Source organism: Gasterosteus aculeatus, chromosome 9 (assembly GCF_964276395.1).
Source record: "Gasterosteus aculeatus chromosome 9, fGasAcu3.hap1.1, whole genome shotgun sequence".
Classification (NCBI taxonomy): Eukaryota; Metazoa; Chordata; class Actinopteri; order Perciformes; family Gasterosteidae; genus Gasterosteus; species Gasterosteus aculeatus.
The window spans coordinates 20777239-20801783 of NC_135696.1; the positions used below are offsets into that span (position 1 = coordinate 20777239).

A 24545-nucleotide genomic window follows, 5' to 3' on the forward strand; every position below is an offset into this window, starting at 1 on the left:
AGTGATCACGGGGGCTGGTTGGACGCCGGTAGAAACAAACTGATGGAAACCCGGAGAACTGTGAGTACTGACCCCTCTTCTCTGGGTGGAGGGTCGCCGGGAGCGCCGACGTGCACCGTCTTACAGACAAATCCCGGGTGGAGTCTTTTGACGCTGAGTGTGTAGTGAATTGTGTGTGTGTGATAATAAATGTCCACGGTTTGTGTATCTGGGCTGTGTTTACATCCTCGGGCAGTATAGCAGCATATAGAAGTAGACACTCTTCATAAGGACCTTGACAAACAGGGCAAGGGAGAAGGGCTACTGCATGTGGGTAATAACATAGCTACTACTAGTTTATAATATAGTTTAATCAAAGTGGCTTGTGGTTTCACACCCGTTGCTGTTGCCTCTCATATTTATTTTCCACGCATTGTTGTTGCTTCAGTGAACGCAGAGACACGCAAAGTCAACGTGTTCACATGTCTTCCACTAGGTGGCAGAATACGTGTATTTAAACCATAGATTTCATTATATTTAACTGTGTTTGTGTTATTGATCCAGGTTATTACACACGTATTTAATGCTGTTTATTCCATGTGATGTTTAGGGTTCATTTGCAACCATTGTTGTACACATCTTGTTATATTATATATATTTCATTTAAGAACCAAACGTACCTCCAAGAAGAGGCAATATTTGTTGATCACAATGTAATACATAACAAAAATGAAAAATAGACACCTGTGGTTTATTTCTATTAAACGTTAAGAATAATGGACCTACATTATTATTTGTCACACTTCATCATGACTCCAATGGTTAAACAGAGGAGGTCAGGATGAGAAGATCTAATGTTGCTCAAAGGCTCTAAAGAAAATTACTTCAGTTTACTGCCGTCAGATTTGTTACTATTTTAAAAACAGTGAGCCTTAAGTTATCTCAGTATGACGCTGGGAGGGGAAGATCACAGTATAGTCACTACAAAAATATAGATGATTAGATTATAGATGATAAATATAGACTACACCACTGGTCAGAGGTCACATTTATCCTGAGGACACTGTGATCTCCTTGATAGAGCAGCAACCAGGAGGCCCTCGTTACTCTGCAGGAGCTGCAAAGATCCACAGCTGAGGATGGATGTAGAGATGTTAGTGAGTGAAGAACATAAAGCTACAGTATGTTAATAAATCAAATCAAAGTTTGCAATTTTCTAAAAAAAAATCAAAGAAATGAGACTAATAGGAACTAATAATAACTAACTAATATTCAATCTTTTTCTTCTTGATAAATTACTTTTTTAGAAGGAACAATCAGTCACTGGACTAATTATGGAATTAGTTCATTCTTGACCTTGAATTTCTCAGTGTGCTCTTCTATTCTAATGCTGTATGCAGCTCTTAAATGGACCTTTGCATTAGTCATTTATAGTAAATGATACATATTTACTGCTTGGTTTTCATAAGGTGTCTTAGCATCATAAAATAACCTGTTTCACAAGCTGAATATATCATCAGTGGCAGTATCTGTTGTGATATGGTATTATTATTATTATTATTATTATTATTATTATTATTAGTGCTATAAAAGGCAATAAAAGTAAACTATTTGCTCCTCTGCTGAGCGTAAATACTCCGTCTGGATCGGCGGCTCCATCCTGGTCTCCTTCTCCACCTTCCAGCAGATGTGGATCAGCAAGCAGGAGCACGACGAGGCTGCTCACAGCATTTTAAATATTCACTTAGTTTGGGATTTGTAAAGTATTGTATTTAATTCAAATATGGTGTCTCGTTCTGGGTCCCCACACTGGACTCTGGACCTGTGGAGCGGTTCAACAGATGAAGTTCACCGAGCAGGATGAAGTCCTCCCACATAGCAGGGGCCTCCACTCAGATCCCGGGACTTCCTCAGGAAATCTATTCAAGATCCAAACGGAAAGACGCTTCCACTCGAGCATTGTTTCCCCAGAGGTTCTTCCCACCGTGTTCTAAGTTCGTTGATGCGTTGCCGCTGGGTCGGGGAGGGGCCCGGTTAAGGTTTCCTGTCTTGAACTTGCAGGTCTGGGGTATGCTTGAAGCGGCACTTGTCGCCATAGAAACAGCCAGTAAAAGCAATCATCTGTTGTCATTGGTTCGCAGTGTCTGGACCTGTAGAACCAGGAGAGAAGATCTAAGGGACCCGACGTGAGAACATGATGCAAACACAACACTTCTTGTTATACTGGTTATAATTAAAGTATGTTGTATTTATCTCTTTTCAAAGGAGACCAGAGGGCTATTGCACCAGGATAAGGGATTAAGTCGGGATTTTCAGGTTATCCTGGATGAATTTAGCTTTGACTTGGTTGCACGAAGGCAGGTTGAATTAAACCCAGCCAAGCAACCATGGTATTTATCTCATTTACAAGATTTGCAGCATAATGTCAAGAAAAGAGAGACTATATCCTTTTATTTATTTCATAATTTTGGCGATGGCTGCCCTTTAGATTTGGTTTGAGCACCTGCCCCCCAGTCTGTGCACGTGCCTGCATCTCGCCATCCCACAGATGCTCTGTAAGGCACGGCGCTCTTTTGCAAGCGGCATGTTTTTATATGCTGAAACTGTAAATAAAGGCACTATTTGCCGTCCTGTGTGTGTTTGGCACTGAGGTCCTTGGCACACGTCTTTATTAGGAATCAGGAATCAGAAAACATTACCAAAATATGTCAAACATACAAGGAATTTGTCTTGGCGGTTGGTGCGCGACAGTAGACAGCGTGACAATAGACAACAAGACAGCAGTGCACAAGTAATAAAATAAAGTAAAATGAAATGCTAGTGCAATGGGTTAGTAGAATAAGGCTATGGGTTAGTATAAAACAAGGGAATAAAGTTAAAGTTAAAAAATGTAAAATATTAAAAAAGTTAAAAAATATTAAGCATAAAGTGCACTAGCGAACAAGTGACAAAGCGACGAGTGACGACACAGCGATAAATTACAGTTAAAGTGACGTGTGCAGTGTGAAGGGGAGTGTTATAGTCACAGAAGAATGTGTTACATCAAAGAGGATTTCCACATATTCCGTATAAATGGGTGATTGTGTTTGATGTGCTGTAGAATGTAGCAGGTATGAAGAGGGCAGTTTCTGCAGGTGGAGCACTGTCAGTCGCTGTCCCACCCTGAATCCCTCCATCACAGGCCTGCCTTGGTTTAAAACATGGGCCCATTCCTCCGCAGAAATAGATATGCAATATGAACAGCAAGAGGTATTGTAGGTATAAGTATGATTAATACAGTAATAAAAAAAACATTCTAGTGCAAATGTTCAGTGGCTGGAGGAAGGTGTGTGGCAGTCAACCCAGGGTGGAGGGTGGAGGGGGGGGGAAGTACAGTCACTGAGGGAGATCAGTGCAGTGAACAATATTTTCCTCTGCTCACTTTTAGGGCAAAGTAGGCTAAATACTAATACTATATTTTATTTATATAGTGCTTTACATGGAAAGCTACTGAAAAGACACCTTACAGTACAACCAGGACATTTAGCACACAAACACAGATACAGCAATAAAACCAACACATGAAAAATAGTAGTAGACGTTTAGTAGATATTTTTAAATCCTTCCTCATTCCGTCGGTCCGTGATTGTCTGCCCGGCTTTTCTCTCTGTTTAATTACAGCTGCATATTTCTATGACTTTTGTGCAATACCCCCCTGGCCAAGACACATAGAAACACACAGTTACAAACACTGAATAAGACAAGTTAACAAAAACTGAGAATTTTAGAGACAGTGACCTGACGGAACCTGCCTCTATTTCCTTCATTTTCGATTTAAAACCAGTAAGTTTTAAATCTTTCTGCAACATATTCCATAATGAGGGTGCAGATACATAAAAGCCCCTTTTGCCATTTCTGTCCTACCCGAGAGTACAACACACAGTGGTGAGTCAGAGGTTTACAACTTGTAATGAACCGCATTGAAGCACGCTAAGCTGAGCTTAGCTTAGCAGAACACTAACAAATTGTAGCACTTAAATTGTACTTATAATGGCTCTTATCTATAACCAGTAGTAAATGGGCATATTTAATGAAATTGCACTTTCTTGTTTTTTGTTCTTCTGAGTGTGTATCCATATGGTTGAAATGCACTTATTGTAAGTCGCTTTGGATAAAAGTGTCAGCTAAATGTAATGTTATCTAATAATACTTAATACAATCAGCATATTTATGAGAGAAAATAACACTCAATGACTTTTAGATCTAATATTAAGGCTCTGGTAGTAACATATTGCTGATTAGTAACATTTAAAGGCTGATTACAGACTACAAGCTGGCCTCCCATTGGCTCCCTGATGCTTCTCTGATGGAAGCCTTAACGATGGTGAATATACAACATGTCAAACCTCATATTCATGCAGGTGTGTTTAAGCTGCTTAAACTCTGTACAGTAACAGACCACATATCTGTGTGGGTTCATTCTCTTGGTGCTTTGCTGACGGTGCTGTACAGAGCAGAAGAATCATCCACAGCTCCTTCACATCTCCGTCTGTGAAAGAACCGTAAACTCACTAAATGAATCATTAACACGTTTAAACAGCAATAAAACAGTGATAATAAAAGCAGAGACGGATCCATATTTAGTAAATATTGTCACACTCACTGGCAGCACCAGAACTCTTAAAGTTGACTGTTGTACAGCACTTCCTCCACCTCCTCCTTGGGTCTGGGGGGGCGAGCTGGCCTGATGTTGGAGTAGAGAAGAAGATCCTCCTGGTTTCCGGAGAAGCTCACACTGCAAAGCTGCACTAGTGGGATCTGCTTCAAAGAACAAGTACTTAGTGGATAAGTACATGTATTACTGGACTGTAGTACCAAAACAAAACAGCATCTATTACCAGAATTATTGATGAAATTTAAAATAATAACACAGGGTCGTATATTAGATGCGATTAATGGGGCTGAGATTAATGTGCCGGAAGTTAACAAAACCGCTCACAGAAACGAAACAGCTGCTAGCTGCAGTCAGTTAGATTGGAGAAGATGGAGAAGATGGAGAGCTTTTTGCATTGAAACTTAAAACAAAAAGAGGAGCGGCATACAGCGGAGAACTGTGCAGAAGAGTTTCTCCACGGGTCAAACAGAAGGGGGATCAGTGGCAAACGGACCACTTAAAGCATCGCTATGCTAAGCTCGCTGCTAAGTCTACGTTGCACTGCGTGGCACACAGGCTGCAGAGGACTACCAATGTGTCCCTAAAAGTGTTTTGAAAATGTGAAGTCTAAATGTGGGGAGATTGCAACACAACCATGAAATGATGGAGAGTTGAGAGCACAGAAAGGTGAACGAGGACAGCAGGTCGAGTGGATAGTTCAACATATTCCACCTGATGAAATTCTGCCTCCAAGATGATCAAATGTGTGTAGTTGTGTTTCAAATGGCATTAACAGTTAAACAACAGTGTCTATACCCAAGTCATTACTTGTTATTTAGATTTAGTCTTTAAAAATAAAACAAGCATTCATTGACAACAACATCATTCATTAAGCGCGATTAATACATTTCAAAAAGAGCGATTAATTTGTACATTTTTTTTAATCTATCAACAGCCCTCATATGTAGTTATATATATTATAATGAATGCTCCAATAGAACTCCACACTGAGCTCGTCCTCCTCACCTCAGCGATGTTGTCTGGTCTCTTTCCAGGGAAAAAGCTTCGTGAGGACCTTTTTCTTCTGGACAGAAGAATGAATAAACAAACAAATGGTCAAATCAAGTGATTCAACGACTGCGTGAATGTAACATCCACATCTGCATTTTATCACAGTGAAGCTGAACCACTTACCTGATCAAAAGTAAGGCAGCGAGGATCATGATCACCAGTAAAATAGCAGATGTGGATGCAACAGCTGCTGTTGACCATGGACGGCCTTCTTTTCCAACACAGGAAAGAAGACCAATAACAAATATAACGTATTAAAATATGGAGGGTGGAATGAAGGAGTGACCAACAGAATGAAAATAACATCTTTAACACAGTTTAACAGAATATCGGGGACCTTAAGATCTGCTCTATGCAGATGATGAACTTTAACTCAACACCTAAAAGTACTATAACACTCAAAGCTGACTAGTTAGCATGCTAGCTAATTGTTGTATTGCTAATAGAGCATTCTATTCGTTCCATACTTTCTTACCGAACTGCTCCTTAAATTGATGAACCGAGGGTTCAGGGTTTGAACCTCAGTGGGGTCATAGTGTATCTGCTCAGGTTCACCTTCTATTCCCACAATGCTCCCCTGCTTCACCGAGTGGAGGACAGGAGCGAAAGGCAGTGTTTTGGGTCACTTTTTAAGTTGGGTTGTGGATACAACGTGTGAGAAAATAGACAAATGAGAAGAGGCGGCAGCTCAATAGAGGGATATGGGGCCTGGCCCCACCTTCAGCCACAATTTTTTTAAATTATATTAATAATACATTTTACCCAGCAATATTTATAAAATAAGATATCTGCGCAAAATATCTGCCTTTTCCTGCATGTCCTCTCTGCCTGTTTGCATGGCTCAGCTGGCTGTGGCAGGTCTATGAAGCAGTTTAACCAATTAATGATTGAAAATATAAATAAGCGACATATCACTTAGCCAGTCAGCTCCTTAAATGGATTCAGCCTTGGCCCATTGTTGTTTAGCCGCAGGCTGCAAGTTGTCAGGGCTAGTCTTGCGAGTCACCCGTTCAACGACATGACAATGGTCAGCACAGAAGGTATTCTTCCAAGAAGCCCCAACTCTAGCTTGATGCTGTCATGCTGGAGCCATATTTTGAATCCCATGCTTGCTTTTTAAATCACTTATTTGGAAACACCAGGACACACATGGACAAGTCACGTTCACCGTCTTGGGGAAAGTTAAAATCGCTACCCAGCATGACAACGAACAAAAGCTTGCGGTGAAGAAACAAAGAGGACGTGGATGGAAGGAGGCACATCCAAAATAATTGTGTGAAGTTTTGTGGGGCTTTAGTCTCAAAAATATATATTTTGTTGCATTAATCTAGGCGACATTAATCTCATAGAGTAATGCATTAATGTTGACAGCCCTAATGTGTATATATATATATATATATATTAGGGCTGTCAACATTAACGTGCTACTCTATGCGATTGATGTGGTCGAGATTAATGCGATAAAATATTTTAACGCAGTTAAAGCAACTTTGGTCTTCTGTGGAATAATATATATATATATATATATATATATATATATATAATCACTAATGTTAAAGTGATACCTTTTTTTTGCATTGAATCATCCTGGGATGTTTGATGAAATGGATGGCCCTACCAAAAAATGAAAATCAGTGTGATTTACCTGAAAAAGTCATCAGAAATGAGGTGGAGTTACTACGTCCCATCTCGTTCCGGGCTTCACAGTAATAATTCCCACTGTGTTCAGCTCTGAAGTCAGTGATGGTGAAGATCTGTCCTGATGCTCGTGGTGAGTCTTCATGCTCCTTGTACCAGGTGTAGTTAGTTGCTGGGTTAGCATCAGTGCTACAGGTCAGAGTCACTGAATCGCCCTCCAGCATCTCAGCAGAGGGACTCGCTGACACAAAGGGACGCTGTGGAACATCTGGAGGAGACGTGTGAACATATTATTACAAGTTATAGTTAAATAAATAGAAGTTCATAACAAAATACTACCTCAGTAGTGATTATGTTGCTTTTAAAAAGGTTGTGTTTCACTCACATTTCACATTGATAGAGATGAATTCAGACCTCTTCCTCCCCAGCTGGTTCTCAGCTGTACAGAAATACCTTCCAGAGTCAGAGGACTGGATGGAGCTGAAGATCAGCTGAGGTTTTTCACTGAGAAGACGAGGGTCTGACGTTCCAGCCTCCTTGTACCAGGTGTAGTTAGCTGCTGGGTTAGCATCAGTGCTACAGGTCAGAGTCACTGAATCGCCCTCCAGCATCTCAGCAGAGGGACTCACTGACACAAAGGGACGCCATGGACCATCTGGAGGACACATGTGAACATATTATTACAAGTTAAAGTCAAGCCTCTCTCTCCTCTGTCCTCATCCTTCTGGACCTCTCCGCTGCATTTGACACAGTCAAACACCAGATCCTCATTTCCTCTCTTCAGGAACTTGGTGTCTCAGGCTCTGCTCTCTCCCTTCTCTCATCCTACCTTGACGTTCGCACCTAGCGGACAACCTGGAGAGGATCTGTGTCGGAACCATGTCCTCTTACTACTGGAGTTCCACAGGGTTCCGTCCTGGGTCCCCTCCTCTTCTCGCTCTACACCAACTATCTAAGCACTGTCATTCGCTCGCATGGCTTCTCCTACCACAGCTATGCCAATGACATCCAACTAATTCTCTCCTTCCCTCACTCGGACACCCAGGTGGCGGCACAGATCTCTGCCTGTCCGTCTGACATCTCTCAGTGGATGTCCGCTGACCATCTGAAAATCAACCCCGACAAGACTGAACTACATCTCCTTCAAGGAAATTATTCTCCGGCTCAGGACCTGACTGTTAACTTTGGCAACTCCGTGTTAACGCCCACTTTGACTGCTAGGAACCTCGGCGTGACACTTGACAGCCAACTTTCCCTGACTCCCAACATTACTGCGACAACACGATCTTGTAGATACACGCTCTACAACATCAGGAAAATACGTCCCCTTCTCACTCAGAAGGCAGCGCAGGTACTGATTCAGGCTCTTGTCATCTCCCGCCTGGACTACTGCATCTCCCTCCTGGCAGGTCTCCCTGCTACCGCCATTCGACCTCTGCACTTATAATGAGTCACTTTGGATAAGTGTCAGCTAAATGACATATAATGTAATGTAAATAAATAAAGGTTCATAACAAAACACCATCTTAGTCGTGATTATACTGCTTTTAAAAAGGTTGTGTTTCACTCACATTTCACATCGATAGAGATAAATTCAGAGGTCTTCCTCCCCAGCTGGTTCTCAACTGTACAGGAATACAATCCAGAGTCAGAAGACCGGATAAAGCTGAAGAACAGCTGAGGTTCTTCACTGAGAAGATGAGGATCTGACGTTCCAGCCTCCTTGTACCAGGTGTAGTTAGCTGCTGGGTTAGCATCAGCGCTACAGGTCAGATTCACTGAATCACCCTCCACCATCTGAGCAGAGGGACTCACTGAAACAGAGGGACGCTGTGGACCATCTGGAGCAGACGTGTAAACATAAATATTACAAGTTAGGGTTAAATAAATAGAGGTTTATGACAAAACACTATATTAGTAGTGATTATGTTGCTTTTAAAAAGGTTGTGTTTCACTCACATTTCACAGGGATCAAGATGAAGTCAGACCTCTTCCTCCCCAGCCGGTTCTCAGTTGCACAGAAATACCTTCCAGAGTCAAAGGACTGGATGGAGCTAAAGATCAGCTGAGGTTTTTCACTGACAAGACGAGGGTCTGACGTCCCATGCTCCTTGTACCAGGTGTAGTTAGCTGCTGGGTTAGCATCAGTGCTACAGGTAAGAGTCAATGAATCGCCCTCCAGCATCTCAGCAGAGGGACTCACTGACACAGAGGGACGCCGTGGACCATCTGGAGGAGACATTAAGAAACATCCTAAAAGGTTAGAAGATGTTAGCGTAGATAGTTGATCATTTGAATTAATACTTGTGTGTCTTTCTCTCAGACTATATCTCTATCTGAAGGAGGCAAGAGTTAACCCTCTCCTCAAGAAACCTACCCTCAACCCTTCTGAAGAAAACAACTACAGACCGGTCTCTCTTCTTCCCTTTTTGTCCAAAACTCTTCAACGTGCGATCTTTAACCAACTCTCTTCCTATCGCCACCATAACAACCTCCTTGACCCCCACCAGTCAGGCTTCAAGGCAGGCCATTCCACAAAGACTGCTCTCCTTGCTGTCTCAGAGCAACTCCACACTGCTAGAGCCGCCCTTCTTTCCTTTGTCCTCATCCTTCTGGACCTCTCCGCTGCATTTGACACAGTCAACCACCAGATCCTCATTTCCTCCCTTCAGAAACTTGGTGTCTCAGGCTTCGCTCACTCCCTTCTCTAGTCCTTCCTCGACGGCCGCACCTACCGGGTAACCTGGCGAGGATCTGTGTTGGAACCTTGTCCTCTTACTACTGGAGTTCCTCAGGGTTCCGTCCTGGGTCCCCTTCTCTTCTCGCCCTACACCAACTATATAAGCACTGTCATTCGCTCGCATGGCTTCTCCTATCACAGCTATGCCAATGACATCCAACTAAATCTCTCCTTCCCTCACTCGGACACCCAGGTGGCGGCACAGATCTCTGCCTGTCCGTCTGACATCTCTCAGTGGATGTCCGCTGACCATCTGAAAATCAACCCCGACAAGACTGAACTACATCTCCTTCAAGGAAATTATTCTCCGGCTCAGGACCTGACTGTTAACTTTGGCAACTCCGTGTTAACGCCCACTTTGACTGCTAGGAACCTCGGCGTGACACTTGACAGCCAACTTTCCCTGACTCCCAACATTACTGCGACAACACGATCTTGTAGATACACGCTCTACAACATCAGGAAAATACGTCCCCTTCTCACTCAGAAGGCAGCGCAGGTACTGATTCAGGCTCTTGTCATCTCCCGCCTGGACTACTGCATCTCCCTCCTGGCAGGTCTCCCTGCTACCGCCATTCGACCTCTGCACTTATAATGAGTCACTTTGGATAAGTGTCAGCTAAATGACATATAATGTAATGTAAATAAATAAAGGTTCATAACAAAACACCATCTTAGTCGTGATTATACTGCTTTTAAAAAGGTTGTGTTTCACTCACATTTCACATTGATAGAGATGAATTCAGACCTCTTCCTCCCCAGCTGGTTCTCAGCTGTACAGAAATACCTTCCAGAATCAGAGGACTGGATGGAGCTGAAGATCTGCTGAGGTTTTTCACTGAGAAGACGAGGGTCTGACGTTCCAGCCTCCTTGTACCAGGTGTAGTTAGCTGCTGGGTTAGCATCAGTGCTACAGGTAAGAGTCAATGAATCGCCCTCCAGCATCTCAGCAGAGGGACTCACTGACACAGAGGGACGCCATGGACCATCTGGAGGAGACATTAAGAAACATCCTAAAAGGTTAGAAGATGTTAGCGTAGATAGTTGATCCTAGATAGAAACCTACCCTCAACCCTTCTGAAGAAAACAACTACAGACCGGTCTCTCTTCTTCCCTTTTTGTCCAAAACTCTTCAACGTGCGATCTTTAACCAACTCTCTTCCTATCGCCACCGTAACAACCTCCTTGACCCCCACCAGTCAGGCTTCAAGGCAGGCCATTCCACAAAGACTGCTCTCCTTGCTGTCTCAGAGCAACTCCACACTGCTAGAGCCGCCCTTCTTTCCTTTGTCCTCATCCTTCTGGACCTCTCCGCTGCATTTGACACAGTCAACCACCAGATCCTTATTTCCTCCCTTCAGGAACTTGGTGTCTCAGGCTTCGCTCACTCACTTCTCTCGTCCTTCCTCGACGGCCGCACCTACCGGGTAACCTGGCCAGGATCTGTGTTGGAACCTTGTCCTCTTACTACTGGAGTTCCTCAGGGTTCCGTCCTGGGTCCCCTTCTCTTCTCGCCCTACACCAACTATATAAGCACTGTCATTCGCTCGCATGGCTTCTCCTATCACAGCTATGCCAATGACATCCAACTAATTCTCTCCTTCCCTCACTCGGACACCCAGGTGGCGGCGCGGATCTCGGCCTGTCTAAATGACATCTCTTAGTGGATGTCCGCCCACCATCTGAAAATCAACCCCGACAAGACTGAACTACTTCTCTTTCCTGGAAAAGATTCTCCGACCCAGGACTTGATGGTCAACTTTGGCAACTCTGTGTTAACGCCCACTTTAACCGCTAGGAACCTCGGCGTCACACTCGACAGCCAACTCTCCCTGACTCCCAACATCACTGCGACAACACGATCCTGTGGATACACTCTCTACAACATCAGGAGAACACGCCCCCTTCTCACTCAGAAGGCAGTGCAGGTACTTATTCAAGCTCTTCTCATCTCATGCCTGGACTACTGCAACTCGCTCCTGGCAGGTCTCCCTGCCACCGCCATTCGACCTTTGCAGCTCATCCAGAATGCAGCAGCTCGACTGGTCTTTAACCTTCCTAAATTCTCCCACACTACTCCACTCCTCCGCTCTCTTCACTGGCTACCGGTGGCCGCCCGCATCAGGTTCAAAACATTGGTGCTCACGTACCATGCAGTGAATGGATCGAGTCCAGCTTACATCCAGGACATGGTCAAACCCTACATCCCAACCCGCACTCTCCGCTCTGCATCTGCTAAACTGCTCGTCCCTCCCTCACGGAGAGCAAAACACTCGACTAGATCTCGACTCTTCGCTGTCCTTGCTCCGAAATGGTGGAACGAGCTCTCTGAAGACACCAGGGCCGCAGAGAGCCTTCACATCTTCCGCCGCAAACTAAAGACACACCTCTTCAGACTCTGCCTCGACTAAAAGACGAGCACTTAAATTGTACTTATAACACCACTCATCTATAGCAAATTGTAAATTGGCTTGAGGAAATTGCACTTCCTTGTTTCTTGTTCTTCTGAGTTCTTTGGATAAAAGCGTCAGCTAAATGACATGTAATGTAATGTATTATTCATCACAGCGGCTGTCACAGGTGAGACTCCTGCAGGTGTAAAGTGACAATAAGCAGCCTTTAATCCTTTGTAATGTTGATATCTGTCCCGCCCTAATTGTGTTCACCTGTTTTCCCCCTGTCTCCTCCCACACCATGGTGTTCCCTGTTTGTCAATTATCCCTTGGGCATATAACCTGTGTCTTCTCCCTGTTCTTGTTGCCAGTTCGTCTTGTGTGTTTCACCAGGTCTCACCAGCGTTGTATCCTCGTAGTTCCCAGTTGATTCTAGAGATCCCCCGTGTACTGACCCCTGCCTGCCTCCGACAACGACACTGCCTGCCCGAATTCCACTTCATTTAAAGACATTCAATATTCCTCACATCTGCGTTTGGGTCTCTGTCTGAGCTGTGATAAAATCTCCCCACACATTCTTCTCTTTAGATGCTGCTTGTGTCCTTAGCTGAGTCTGTCCTCTCACTTCTAGTTGTTGTAGGAGTTATTGATTGTTTCCTCCACCAGCTGACACGTCACTTCTACTTATGTTCTGGAATAATTCACTTGATTCTTTATGAAAATCACATTATTCTGTCTGCTGATGGTTTATATTTGTGTTTCTATTAATAAAAGAATGACATAAATAAAGATCTGTGTCTCCTTTAACATTTAGACTCGTGTGTTTACAGCTGTGATTAGAATCATATTTTTGTGTCAGTGTGTGAGTGACTCTTCTACACGTAGACTGCAGGGGCCGGGGATTGAACCAGCAACCCTCTGGTCAGTGGACCACGGCTCCACCTCCTGAGGAACGTTGTGCTTCATCTTTTTGATGCCTCTAGTTTACATGCAGCGGTCTGGTGCCTCCATGTGAGATGTTGGTGAAGCTCCACAGGCCGACACAGTGGAGTGAACTTACACACTGCAGGAGAACCGTTATCCCAAGATCCTCTTAAATAACAGGAATATCTGTCTGTAGAACCAGAGGAGACTCGAAGAGAAGATCCTCTCTTGATGATCTCTCCATTTTTGGACCAGTCGTATTCAGCACGATCAGACAGAACACAGCTGCTGTGACACGTCAGCTCCAACCAGGTAGAATCTGATCTTCTCACCTGCACCTGGAAACCTGAATCTGTGAATATTATTTATTAAAGTGTCAACATTCACAGAAGACATTTATTCTCTGGTTTTCTAGATGTTGAAGATGTGGAGATGATTATTATGTGAATTAAAATGTTACCTTTGACAGACAAAGTGACTCCAGGTGAACCAGTATATTTCTCTCCTGATTTGCTTGTCATGAATGTGAATTTGTACTCAGCTGAGTCGCTTTTTCTCGGGTCTTTGATGATCAGAGTGCATCCCTTTGTATAACAATCATACTCCACACGGCCTGAATACTCAGAGTCTGTTGTCAGATCCACAGGTTCACCATCTTTCTCTTTAGTGAACCAGAATCTGTCCTTTATATCAGAGGGATATTTTCCAGATGGGTGTTTGATGATGCAGCTTATATACACTCTTGATCCTTTTACAGCACAGATGTCCGTCTGACGGTAATTCACTCTCCATCCATCCTGACTCTGTATCACTGTAACACAGCACATCAGGAACCACAGTCACACTCAGAACAACATCACAGGACACACTCTCATTGGTAGTTTACTGAAGAGAAAAGATATGATGAGAAATATGAAAATCATTGAGTTTATAGAAAGTAATGAAAGAGTCCACGATGTCCACATGGACTCTGCAGCTGGAAGGAACAGCGACGTATTGAACCTGTGGACCTGAAAAAGCTCAAGTTGAAGTATTAGAAGGGTTTGGTTGATGAGAAGAAGAGTGTCTTTGCTCTGTGCTCTTCTGTCTGTGGTCAGTCTGCTGCAGAGTGGAGATGGAAACTGTAGAGAAATGCAGAACTCTGAGGGGAACGATACTGTGACATATAGATTAGTAGAATATGAACGGCGCCTTTGGGGGGAAAAGTGTGAAAATACAAGTGTGTCTGTTCAGGCAATTTGGCCGCCATTTTGACACAATTGACATAAGCTTTTAGCTGCATTATTTAATCAAACAATGGACGACTATGGTAACCATGGTAACCACGGGGCAGATGCATTTTACGGTCGAAACCACATCAAATGCCCAGATACCTTTATTAACACACGTATGATTAATTAAATCACCCCAACGCCAACGCCTTTGACCCTTGTATGATAACATGCAAAATAATAGGATGTGCCCTCACACACACACGCACACACAAAAACAAGAAACCACCCATATTTGCTCAATTTTTGACAAAATGGCAGCAAAGAAACGCACATTTTCCCACTTCCCCCCCAAAAGGTGCCATTTATGTGCTGATTAGATCACACGTCACTGATAAGAAGTGTTTTAAGAATCGACAGGCTTTCAAAAGTCAAAATAGAATTTTCCAAAACAATATCTCTTTGTCTAAAACCACAGAATGTGACTTTTCAGCATCCGGCAGTGAATCAAGCTACAAAATGTCCCTCAAAGAGACACTGAACAACCAGGAAGAGAATAAAAATGACCACAAATACACAATAAATCCTCCAAAAAGAAGAACAAACGTCGTCAGAGACTCGGAGTGAATAACAGCCTCTAAATGTGGTCTAATGCAAAGAAACGCTGCTGAACGATTAGAGGAAGTTCAACAGAGACAAATTATTCAGAGCATTTCTTCTTTGTTAATGTTCATTTAGTCATTATTTGTGTGTGATGACATCAGACCTGTGTGTGAAGTAAAAACACAGCTCCCTGTGTGTGTGTGAGGTGTGTAACGGCCTCACAATATAAATGTAGAAGTACAGTACCTTGTACAGAGAGAAGGAAGACGACTAATCCACCGGCTGATGGACTCATAGCTGCTCCTCTGTGCTCCTTCTAAACGGATTGTACCGTCTAAACGAAATACGGAAACACCACCGTCTTCTCTTTTTTTGTTTTAAAATCAAAACACGAGAAAAACGTCCGACTTCTACAACTAACACATAAATCTCTTTTTTTCTTTTTTTCCTATAAAACGAAACTTGGAAGCAGCTAAACCGGAAGTACGTCACTTCACAGTAACGCAAAGGAGCGTTTGTTTGACGTCGGTCCGTCCGCGGTGCCATCAGGAGAAAACCTCATTAACGAGTATAAATAATGGATCCTGGTCCGATGTGATGTGTTAGCAGCAGTGGACTACACGCAGATGTATTTTCATTTATCCATGTACACAGCGGGTCACTGGTTGATGGAGTATAGTTATTAATCTAGGTAGTAATATTGTGGTTAATAACATAGTTTAACCAAAGTGGTTTGTGTCCACACACTCGTTGCTGTTGGCACTGATATTTATTTTCCACGTATTGTTCTGTTGCTTCAGTGAAAAGAGCAGAAACAGTTTAAGGATTTAACGTGTTCACATCTCTACCACTAGGTGGCAGAATACGTCTATTTAAACCATAGATTTCATTATATTTAACTGCGTTTATGTTATTTGTCTTGGTTATTACAGATGTATTTAATGCTGTTTATTTCATGTGATGTTTTCATTTGCAACCATTGTTGTATAAATCTTAATATATTTATTTCATGGAAGAGGAAACGTGTTGTTTATTTAGCAATAAGGACAAGAATAGAGACGTTTGGTTCATTCATTTTGGTTTAATTGTCACACTTCCATCCTAAATGGAAGGGTTAGGCCCAAGAGGTCAAAGGGCAAAGATGATAAGATATAATGTTGGTCTAATGAAAATGACTCGAATGGCATTCAGACAGTTTGTCTCTAGAATGTTTTATATTTTCTCCCACAAGACGAGAACAGTAAAGAGACACATTTGTTCTCTTATCTCCTTTGCTTCCATGTTATATATATATATATATATATATATATATATATATATATATATATATATATATATATATATATATATAATAATCTGATTTATATCTTCTATTATCACAAATGTTAAATTTAGCCTGAGTGCACTGGGCAGCATTTATAGAGGTTTAAATGATCAGATCCACTTTCAGGTAGCAGCGGCTTATGGTTCTATAAAAGCAGTACGATACGTCCCCTTTAGTTTAAAGTCAACAAACTACAATCGACCTTATTGTGGCAGGAGGTTTTATACGCAGAAGATAGCAAAGCAAACGTCACATTTATTGGTAGAGAACTTCTGTCTCATACCCCCTTTTCCTTAACAACTTGGGGAACTTATTTGGCTTCCAAGTTGTTCTTGTAGTAAAGAAAAAAGGTTTTAAGTGTAATACATACACAGAATTCCAATTTTGTTGAGTGAAACCAAAAATATAAGTCATATGTGATATAATTGATGTTATTTTGAACAATGCATTCATAAATAACACAGCAGTGGAGCATTTGTAAAGAGTCAGTTCTACATTCAAACAGTCAGTGAGACCTTGAGTGTTCTAGCAACCTGTGTGATTAAGTCACAAGAATGAAGAATTCATGTATGATGGAGATTTTTAAATGAATACATTGTTCTTAACCAACAAACTCAGATGATCTATTATAAACAAATATTAAGTCAAGCCCAGTTTCAGAAATTAAATCTATTGCAGCTGGTGACAGGGATAACAAACTCTTTATGTTAGTGGTTTTTCATTTACTACTCAGACTTTATTATAACTATCTTAATAATCCACTAACATTGACCAATTTACTGTATGTCTCAACCCGATCACAGGCCTAAGTCACACTACACTGGGAGCTCTGAAAAGTTCTTAGTAAACATGGATCTTCTGCCAAATGGCTTAGCGCCTCTGAAGATATGTCCAGACTTATGGTGAGGGAACCCCAGAGAACATCTGGTGCTTTCCGTGCTCCACGGTGCTGCTGTAGCAACTGTGTCTCTCTCTGGAAATACTTGAGAGGACATTGTGGTGGCGGCCCTGGTTTGGCTCGGCTGCAGGGGGGGGACTGAGAAGGGAGCGGTTCAGGAAACGGTGCCGGGGGGGAGGCAATTGGCCTCAGCTGATGTTAATCAGCATTTGTATTCTGCTGTTAAGTAGGAGAGAGCCGGCGACAGCGAGAGAGCGAGGCGAGGAGGCTGGAGCCGGCGGCGTTTTGGTGTGAACAATAAATAAAAACATTTATAATGGACCCGACTGCCTCGTGCTCGTCATTCCAAGACCCCCCCCCCAGAGGACCAACCTGTTACAGACATCAATGAACAAGAGGTGCAGGCGGACAGGAAGTGGTCCAAGATGGACTCGCTGTGAAACGTCACCACTGAAGGCTCCCTGGTCCTAACACACTTCATTTAGATTTGAATTCATCTTTTCGCAGCATGTTTCAAGGGAAAATCAACGAGTCACTGTGAGAGATGAGCAGGACTGAACTTTGGTTGGAATGTAAAAAATACAAACCAGTTTGTATTTGTTTTTCTAATAAAAGAAAAGAAAGTTGTAAAAGTAGTAGTAGTAGAAAAATGTATGAAATCAAAGACAAACCTCAAGAGTACAAATTGTCAAAAAAAAAACTTTAAAAGTCGGCCTGCAGTCCGAAAATCTCAAGAGCGTTTCAGCCCTCATACTTAGTTGTGTCATCCTGCTCATACCTCTTTACTCTATAGAAGCTATGTGTAATCATGGATTCGGTACCTGACCAGTCGTATCAAGACAGTTACAAAATCAGCGCACTATCACCTAAAGAATATATGAAGGATTAGAGGACTGTTATGTTCCCTGCTACGGTCCGGCAACATAACAAAAACAAACGCGATGGAAAATAAGGAACGTAGCGACCAATAGTAAAGAATTTATTGTTCTTGAACATGGTGGCAGCCAAACCAGCCACATGCTTCTTTTCCTCTCCCCGGTCCCCCCTGGCTGATGTGTTTTAAAGGGGCCGGCTCTGATGGTGCACCCAATCAAGATGGATCCTCAATAAAGTCGTCTGCTGGGCTGCTGGGCTGGCATTTTTCATCCTGGAAAGAAACTCAAGAGGATTATGGTGAGTATTCACACAAACCGGTGCTGCAGTGGACCCAATGTAAACCTCGAAGTGCTGCAGAGCTAACAACATGCCAAGTGCTTCCTTCTCGATCGTACTATAGTTCCACTGATGCTTTAGGGACTTTTTGGAGAAGTAAGAGACTGAGTGATCCAATCCATCTGTACCTTCCTGCAGGAGGACAGCACCAGCTCCCGTTGCGCTCGCATCAACCTCCAGTTTAAACGGCAGGTCAAAATTTGGAGCAGCGAGCACCGGAGAACTGTAGAGCAACGCCGTGGCGTTTTGGAACGCAGTCTCACAATCAACAGACCATGCAAAATCGGTGGTGTTACGAAGCAGATTAGTAAGGGGCAACACAACATCAGAAAAGATGAGAAAAGCTACGGTAGTAGCCGGCCATCCCCAGGAACCGGCGCATCTCACGCTTGGTTGTGGGAGTCGGGAAATCAACAATGGCCTCAATCTTGGCCTCCACAGGGCGGACCTGACCATGGCCAACTTGTTTTACTAAGTATGTTACGGTGGCTTTTCCAAATTGACTGTAAGGCTAATGTCGTGATACTCAATACCAACTGGTCCTTAGTGCAACTCTGCTAAAGAACCTCGGAAGGACTCTCAATAAACTCATCAACCACAGACATCCTTCTTATTCGGGTGTCTGCTGTGACGTTTGCGGTACCCTGGGTTTGGAACCCTCATGTGTGATCATGTGTGTGTGTGGTACATGTGTGCTCGGGGTGTCTCCTCCTTTGGGATCCTCACCTGTACTGGGCCTCCTGGCCACTCGTAAGCCGCAGCCCTACACCTCTCTTAATTAATGCACATGGCTCGTTTGTTAGTGTTTTACATGTCATTTGTAAAGACTGTTTCGAGTGTTTTTGAAGTGGAAACTCGTCTCATGTTGTTCTGTAGAAACAATTCTGTGTCTTCTTGGAAAATACTGCGTGGGGAAGACTGAATCCTTGGGTGGAATTCCCAAGGTGGCGTTGCGGATACCTCACAATTTGGTACCACTTCAAATGAATTAAAGACCGGATCCCCTCGTCCTCTTTAATCGCCACAGTGAGCGTGTAAATACAGAATCTGATCCGGAGGCGGGGTCCTGCGGGGTCACATCGTAGAATAGTGACAGATTAAAGGCGTTAAAGAAGTTTAGCAGTTGGCTTGAATCCATTGTTCTCAGCTAAGCCTGAGGAAGCATCCGGCCGTGTCTCAATTCCCCAGGCTGCATCCTTCGGAACGCATCCGTCGACCCCACGCGCGTCACTTCGGCTGCGACTCGGCTGTCCAGTTCCGTCGGCTCCTCCGAACGCGGTCGAGGGACGCAGTCCTCCAGGAGCCGGTCTGGAGGACACATCTGACCTGTCCTTTGCGGCGCAGCATATCCCAGCATGCAGTGCGGTACCATGAGGATTTCATTTATTCAGGACAGGGACAGGTGAGGAAAAGTTCACTACTAAATGTAACGTTAAGTAATATAATTAACTCGTATCTAGTATCTGTTCCCAACACCCCAGATAAGCAGCCGCCCCAGTTTACAACACGGATTCCATCTACAAGTACAGAAGAACAGCAGGTAGAGACCACTGAGAAGACGGATTCTCTATTCCAAGGAATATTACACTGTGGACTGGATGAGATGGTGATCAGTATTTCTTAAAAGCAGTTTATTGCATTACAATTAAATCACACACACAACCAGTTATAATTAAAGCACTACGAATATTTAGCTGCACGCCACTGCTTCTGATATTTTAAGTCAAGTTTATGTATAAAACACATTTCAGCAACAATGAAATTCAAAGTTTTCTACCAATGCAATTCACAATAAAAGAACATTTAAAATAAAAGACCTCAGATATTAACTAGTGGTACTGAAGGGAAATACGTCCACTTGTTCCTGTCTCCGTCCAGGTGAGTCTCCCTCTGGTTTGACTGCATCTGAAGAAGATCACATGAAGTTATTCCTCAGAAATGGAAGCAGGAAGTTGTTTTGAGTTGCAGCAGACTGACACCTGGCTGACCTTCACACCCGGTCCTCCTGCTCCTCTGGGTCTTCTCTCTGTGCTGCCATGTCTGAGAGGTCCTCACACTCAGGATGAAGGTCCATCTGATGGAGAGACGATGAGAGTCAAAGGCCTCAGAGAAGCAGTTCAGATACAACCGACCCTCGGTTAAGCCCCTCCCCCAACGCACACTGTACATTCCTACGTTAGCAACCGTAACTAGGGACCAGAGGCCTTTAGAGGGTTGATGTCACTTATGGATTAAACATGTGGAAGACTGAATCCATCAACGATCAATAAAAACTCCTTTGTTTGCTCCGAGGTAAGATGCTAACGACGTTAGCTAGCTTAGCATGACAGTCGAATATGAATTATTCTCATTAATGTGTAACAAACATAAATCTGTCACCCAGGAGATCCTTGTTTGTTCCTGGTGTGAAACAACAAGTACAACTTTGTCTCGTGACTTCAGTACTTTAAATTAGTTATTTTAACGCTAACTAATATTTATTCCTAAACTCTGGTAGTTTTGTCGCCTGAACTTAACCAAGTAATTCATAATCTTTTCCTAAATGTGCTTCTGGTGAAGACACAAGCGTATTTAGTAAAAGTCTGTATGACTGAAATGTAAACGTTGCTGGTTTGCATCCCGACATTTCACCGCCATGTTTACGTGCTGTGATGCTGAAGCTGGACAGACCTGGCAACAGTAACCAAGGGGAGGGGCTTAGCTGATGGTCAATACGACTCTTTGTCCTTTAAATGGCTCTTTGTATTCAAAGGACATTTGCAGTAAACGTGGTAAATAAATATTGGTGGTTCAAAAGGAGAAAGATGTTAGTGATGAAGTTACTTCTGAATTATCTTCATGACTTAATAACAACAGACGATGACCCTTTGGTGAGTTCTGTCTCTGAGGACAAATGTCTCACCTCCACAGCCTCTCTGGACTCATGTGGTTCAGTGGTGGAGCTCACAGCTTTCTTCTTCCTGCATTCAGTCATAAAACAAACAGATACACAAATAGATTGATGGACCTTTTCAAAGTAAAAGCTCAGTGAGGATGAGTTCTAGTTGTTCTACCTCGTCCACAGACAAAAGAGAAGCAGAAGAATCATCATCACAACCAGCAGAGGCCACCTGGTGATGTGAAATATCATTGTTGTTCTATCAACACCTGGAGACACACAGTTATTAGACAAACAGCACGTTACCTCATCAGAAGGACTTGATTCATGGATAAACTTGCAGGAGATGCTGTTTGTTGATCAGACGATTCCTGTCATGGAGAAACTCACCAGATTTACCTGAAGAAGTAATCAGAAGTAAGGTGGAGTTACTACGTCCCATCTCGTTCTGGGCTTCACAGTAATAATTCCCACTGTGTTCAGCTGTGAAGTCAGTGATGGTGAAGATCTGTCCTGATGCTCGTGGTGAGTCTTCATGATCCTTGTACCAGGTGTAGTTAGCTGCTGGGTTAGCATCAGTGCTACAGGTCAGAGTCACTGAATCGCCCTCCATCATCTCAGCAGAGGGACTCACTGACACAGAGGGACGCTGTGGACCATCTGGAGGAGACGTGAATAAACATACTAAGAGGTTAGAAGATGTTAGCGTAGATAGTTGATCATTTGAATGAATACTTGTGTGTCTTTCTCTCAGACTATCTCTATTATTCATCACAGCAGCTGTCACAGGTGAGACTCCTGCTGGTGTAAAGTGACAATAAGCAGCCTTTAATCCTTTGTAATGTTCATATCTCCACACATTCTTCTCTTTAGATGCTGCTTGTGTCCTTAGCTGAGTCTGTCCTCTCACTTCTAGTTGTTGTAGGAGTTATTGATTGTTTCCTCCACCAGCTGACACGTCACTTCTACTTATGTTCTGGAATAATTCACTTGAGTCTTTATGAAAATCACATTATTCTGTCTGCTGATGGTTTATATTTGTGTTTCTATTAATAAGAGAATGACATAAATAAAGATCTGTGTCTCCTTTAACATTTAGACTCCAGTGTGTTTACAGCTGTGATTAGAATCATATTGTTGTGTCAGTGTGTGAGTGACTCTTCTACACGTAGACTGCAGGGGCCGGGGATTGAACCAGCAACCCTCTGGTCAGTGGACCACGGCTCCACCTCCTGAGGAACGTTGTGCTTCATCTTTTTGATGCCTCTAGTTTACATGCAGCGGTCTGGTGCCTCCATGTGAGATGTTGGTGAAGCTCCACAGGCCGACACAGTGGAGTGAACTTACACACTGCAGGAGAACCGTGACCATGAGATCCTATTAAATAACAGGAATATCTGTCTGTAGAACCAGAGGAGAGTAGAAGAGAAGATCCTGTCTCGATGATCTCTTCATTCTTGTACCAGACGTATTCAGCACGATCAGATAGAACACAGCTGCTGTGACACGTCAGCTCCAACCAGGTAGAATCTGATCTTCTGACCTGCACCTGGAGACCTGAATCTGTGAATATTATTTATTAAAGTGTCAACAGTCACAGAAGACATTTATACTCTAGTTTTCTAGATGTTGAACATTTGGAGATGATTAATATGTGAATTAAAATGTTACCTGTGACAGAAAAAGTGACTCCAGGTGAACCAGTATAATTCTCTCCTGGTTGGTTTGTCCTGAATGTGAATTTGTACTCAGCTGAGTCGCTCTCTCTCACGTCTGTGATGAGCAGATAACATCTCTTAATATAACCATTACATCCATACGTCACACGGCCTGAATACTCAGAGTCTGTTTTCAGATCCACAGGTTCACCATCTTTCTCTTTAGTGAACCAGAATCTGTCCTTTATATCAGAGGGATCTATTCCAGGTGGGTGTGTGTAGTCACAGATTATTAACACTCTTGATCCTTTTACAGCACAGATGTCAGTCTGACGGTATTTCACTCTCCATCCATCCTGACTCTGTATCACTGTAACACAGCACATCAGGAACCACAGTCACACTCAGAACAACATCACAGGACACACTCTCATTGGTAGTTTACTGAAGAGAAAAGATATTATGAGAAATATGAAAATCATTGAGTTTATAGAAAGTAATGAAAGAGTCCACGATGTCCACATGGACTCTGCAGCTGGAAGGAACAGCGACGTATTGAACCTGTGGACCTGAAAAAGCTCAAGTTGAAGTATTAGAAGGGTTTGGTTGATGAGAAGAAGAGTGTCTTTGCTCTGTGCTCTTCTGTCTGTGGTCAGTCTGCTGCAGAGTGGAGATGGAAACTGTAGAGAAATGCAGAACTCTGAGGGGAACGATACTGTGACATATAGATTAGTAGAATATGAACGGCACCTTTGGGGGGAAAAGTGTGAAAATACACGTGTGTCTGTTCAGGCAATTTGGCCGCCATTTTGTCTGAAATTGAATATATTGTGTGTGTGTGTGTGTGTGTGTGTGTGTGTGTGTGTGTGTGTGTGAGGGCACATCTTACTATTTTACACACACACGCCTAAAAAACAAGGAAATGACCATGTTTGGTCAATTTTTGACAAAATGGCGGCACGGAAACGCACATTTTCACACCTCCCCCCTAACGTGACATTTATGTGCTGATTAGATCACACGTCACTGATAAGAAGTGTTTTAAGACTCGACTGGCTTTCAAAAGTCAACAAAAAATAAGAAATAGAATAAACCAAAACAATATCTATTTGTCTAAAACCACAGAATGTGACTTTTCAGCATCCGGCAGTGAATCAATTATCTGTGACACGGATCAAAGCTGCAAAATGTCCCTCAAAGAGACACTGAACAACCAGGAAGAGAATAAAAATGACCAGAAATACACAATAAAATGCTCCAAAAAGAAGAAGAAACGTCGTCAGAGACTCGGAGTGAATAACAGCCTCTAAATGTGGTCTAATGCAAAGAAACGCTGCTGAACGATTAGAGGAAGTTCAACAGAGACAAATTATTCAGAGCATT

At 42.9% G+C, this 24545-nt stretch overlaps 2 protein-coding genes across 13 annotated transcripts; both read right to left on the reverse strand.

Moving 5' to 3' along the window:
- Positions 1-3423: 3423 nt before the first annotated feature.
- On the reverse strand, positions 3424-15662 carry LOC120815140 (B-cell receptor CD22-like). Of its 12 annotated transcripts, none has more exons than XM_078079750.1 (12): positions 15439-15662; positions 13839-14189; positions 13515-13730; positions 10781-11050; positions 9281-9550; positions 8893-9162; positions 7707-7976; positions 7329-7589; positions 5807-5894; positions 5639-5696; positions 4622-4776; positions 3424-4507 (listed from the first exon to the last, which is right to left on the reverse strand). In XM_078079750.1, the coding sequence occupies exons 1-11, from the start codon at positions 15485-15487 to the stop codon at positions 4639-4641; spliced, it is 2241 nt and encodes a 746-aa protein (XP_077935876.1). In that variant the 5' UTR covers positions 15488-15662; the 3' UTR covers positions 3424-4507; positions 4622-4638. The 12 variants fall into 12 exon arrangements, with proteins under 12 accessions (XP_077935876.1, XP_077935880.1, XP_077935879.1 ...); XM_078079754.1 differs by having other exon boundaries at positions 5807-5891; positions 15439-15644; XM_078079753.1 differs by having other exon boundaries at positions 4618-4776; positions 5807-5891; positions 15439-15627.
- Positions 15663-20242: 4580 nt separating this feature from the next.
- Positions 20243-23690, reverse strand: LOC120813749 (cell adhesion molecule CEACAM1-like). The gene is made up of 7 exons (XM_078079759.1): positions 23176-23690; positions 22852-23067; positions 21904-22164; positions 21680-21773; positions 21529-21586; positions 20615-20700; positions 20243-20531 (listed from the first exon to the last, which is right to left on the reverse strand). Exons 1-6 carry the CDS (start codon positions 23546-23548, stop codon positions 20617-20619), a joined length of 1086 nt encoding a protein of 361 aa, XP_077935885.1. The 5' UTR covers positions 23549-23690; the 3' UTR covers positions 20243-20531; positions 20615-20616.
- Between the last annotated feature and the right edge of the window lie 855 nt (positions 23691-24545).

Bases quoted from the DNA above. Each gene is read 5' to 3' on its own strand.
- LOC120813749 (XM_078079759.1), bottom strand. From the start codon at position 23,548: ATGTGCTGTGTTACAGTGATACAGAGTCAGGATGGATGGAGAGTGAAA. The intron at 22,165-22,851 runs GTAAGTTCACTC...CGTCTCCTCCAG, and splicing joins TCACGGTTCTCCTGCAGTGT to ATGGTCCACAGCGTCCCTCT. The intron at 20,701-21,528 runs GTGAGACATTTG...TCTCTCCATCAG, and splicing joins AGTCCAGAGAGGCTGTGGAG to ATGGACCTTCATCCTGAGTG.
- LOC120815140 (XM_078079748.1), bottom strand. From the start codon at position 15,487: ATGAGTCCATCAGCCGGTGGATTAGTCGTCTTCCTTCTCTCTGTACAA. The intron at 13,731-13,838 runs GTAACATTTTAA...TAATATTCACAG, and splicing joins AGTCACTTTGTCTGTCAAAG to ATTCAGGTTTCCAGGTGCAG. The intron at 5,895-7,328 runs GTAAATCACACT...GTGTTGGAAAAG, and splicing joins ATTTCTGATGACTTTTTCAG to AAGGCCGTCCATGGTCAACA.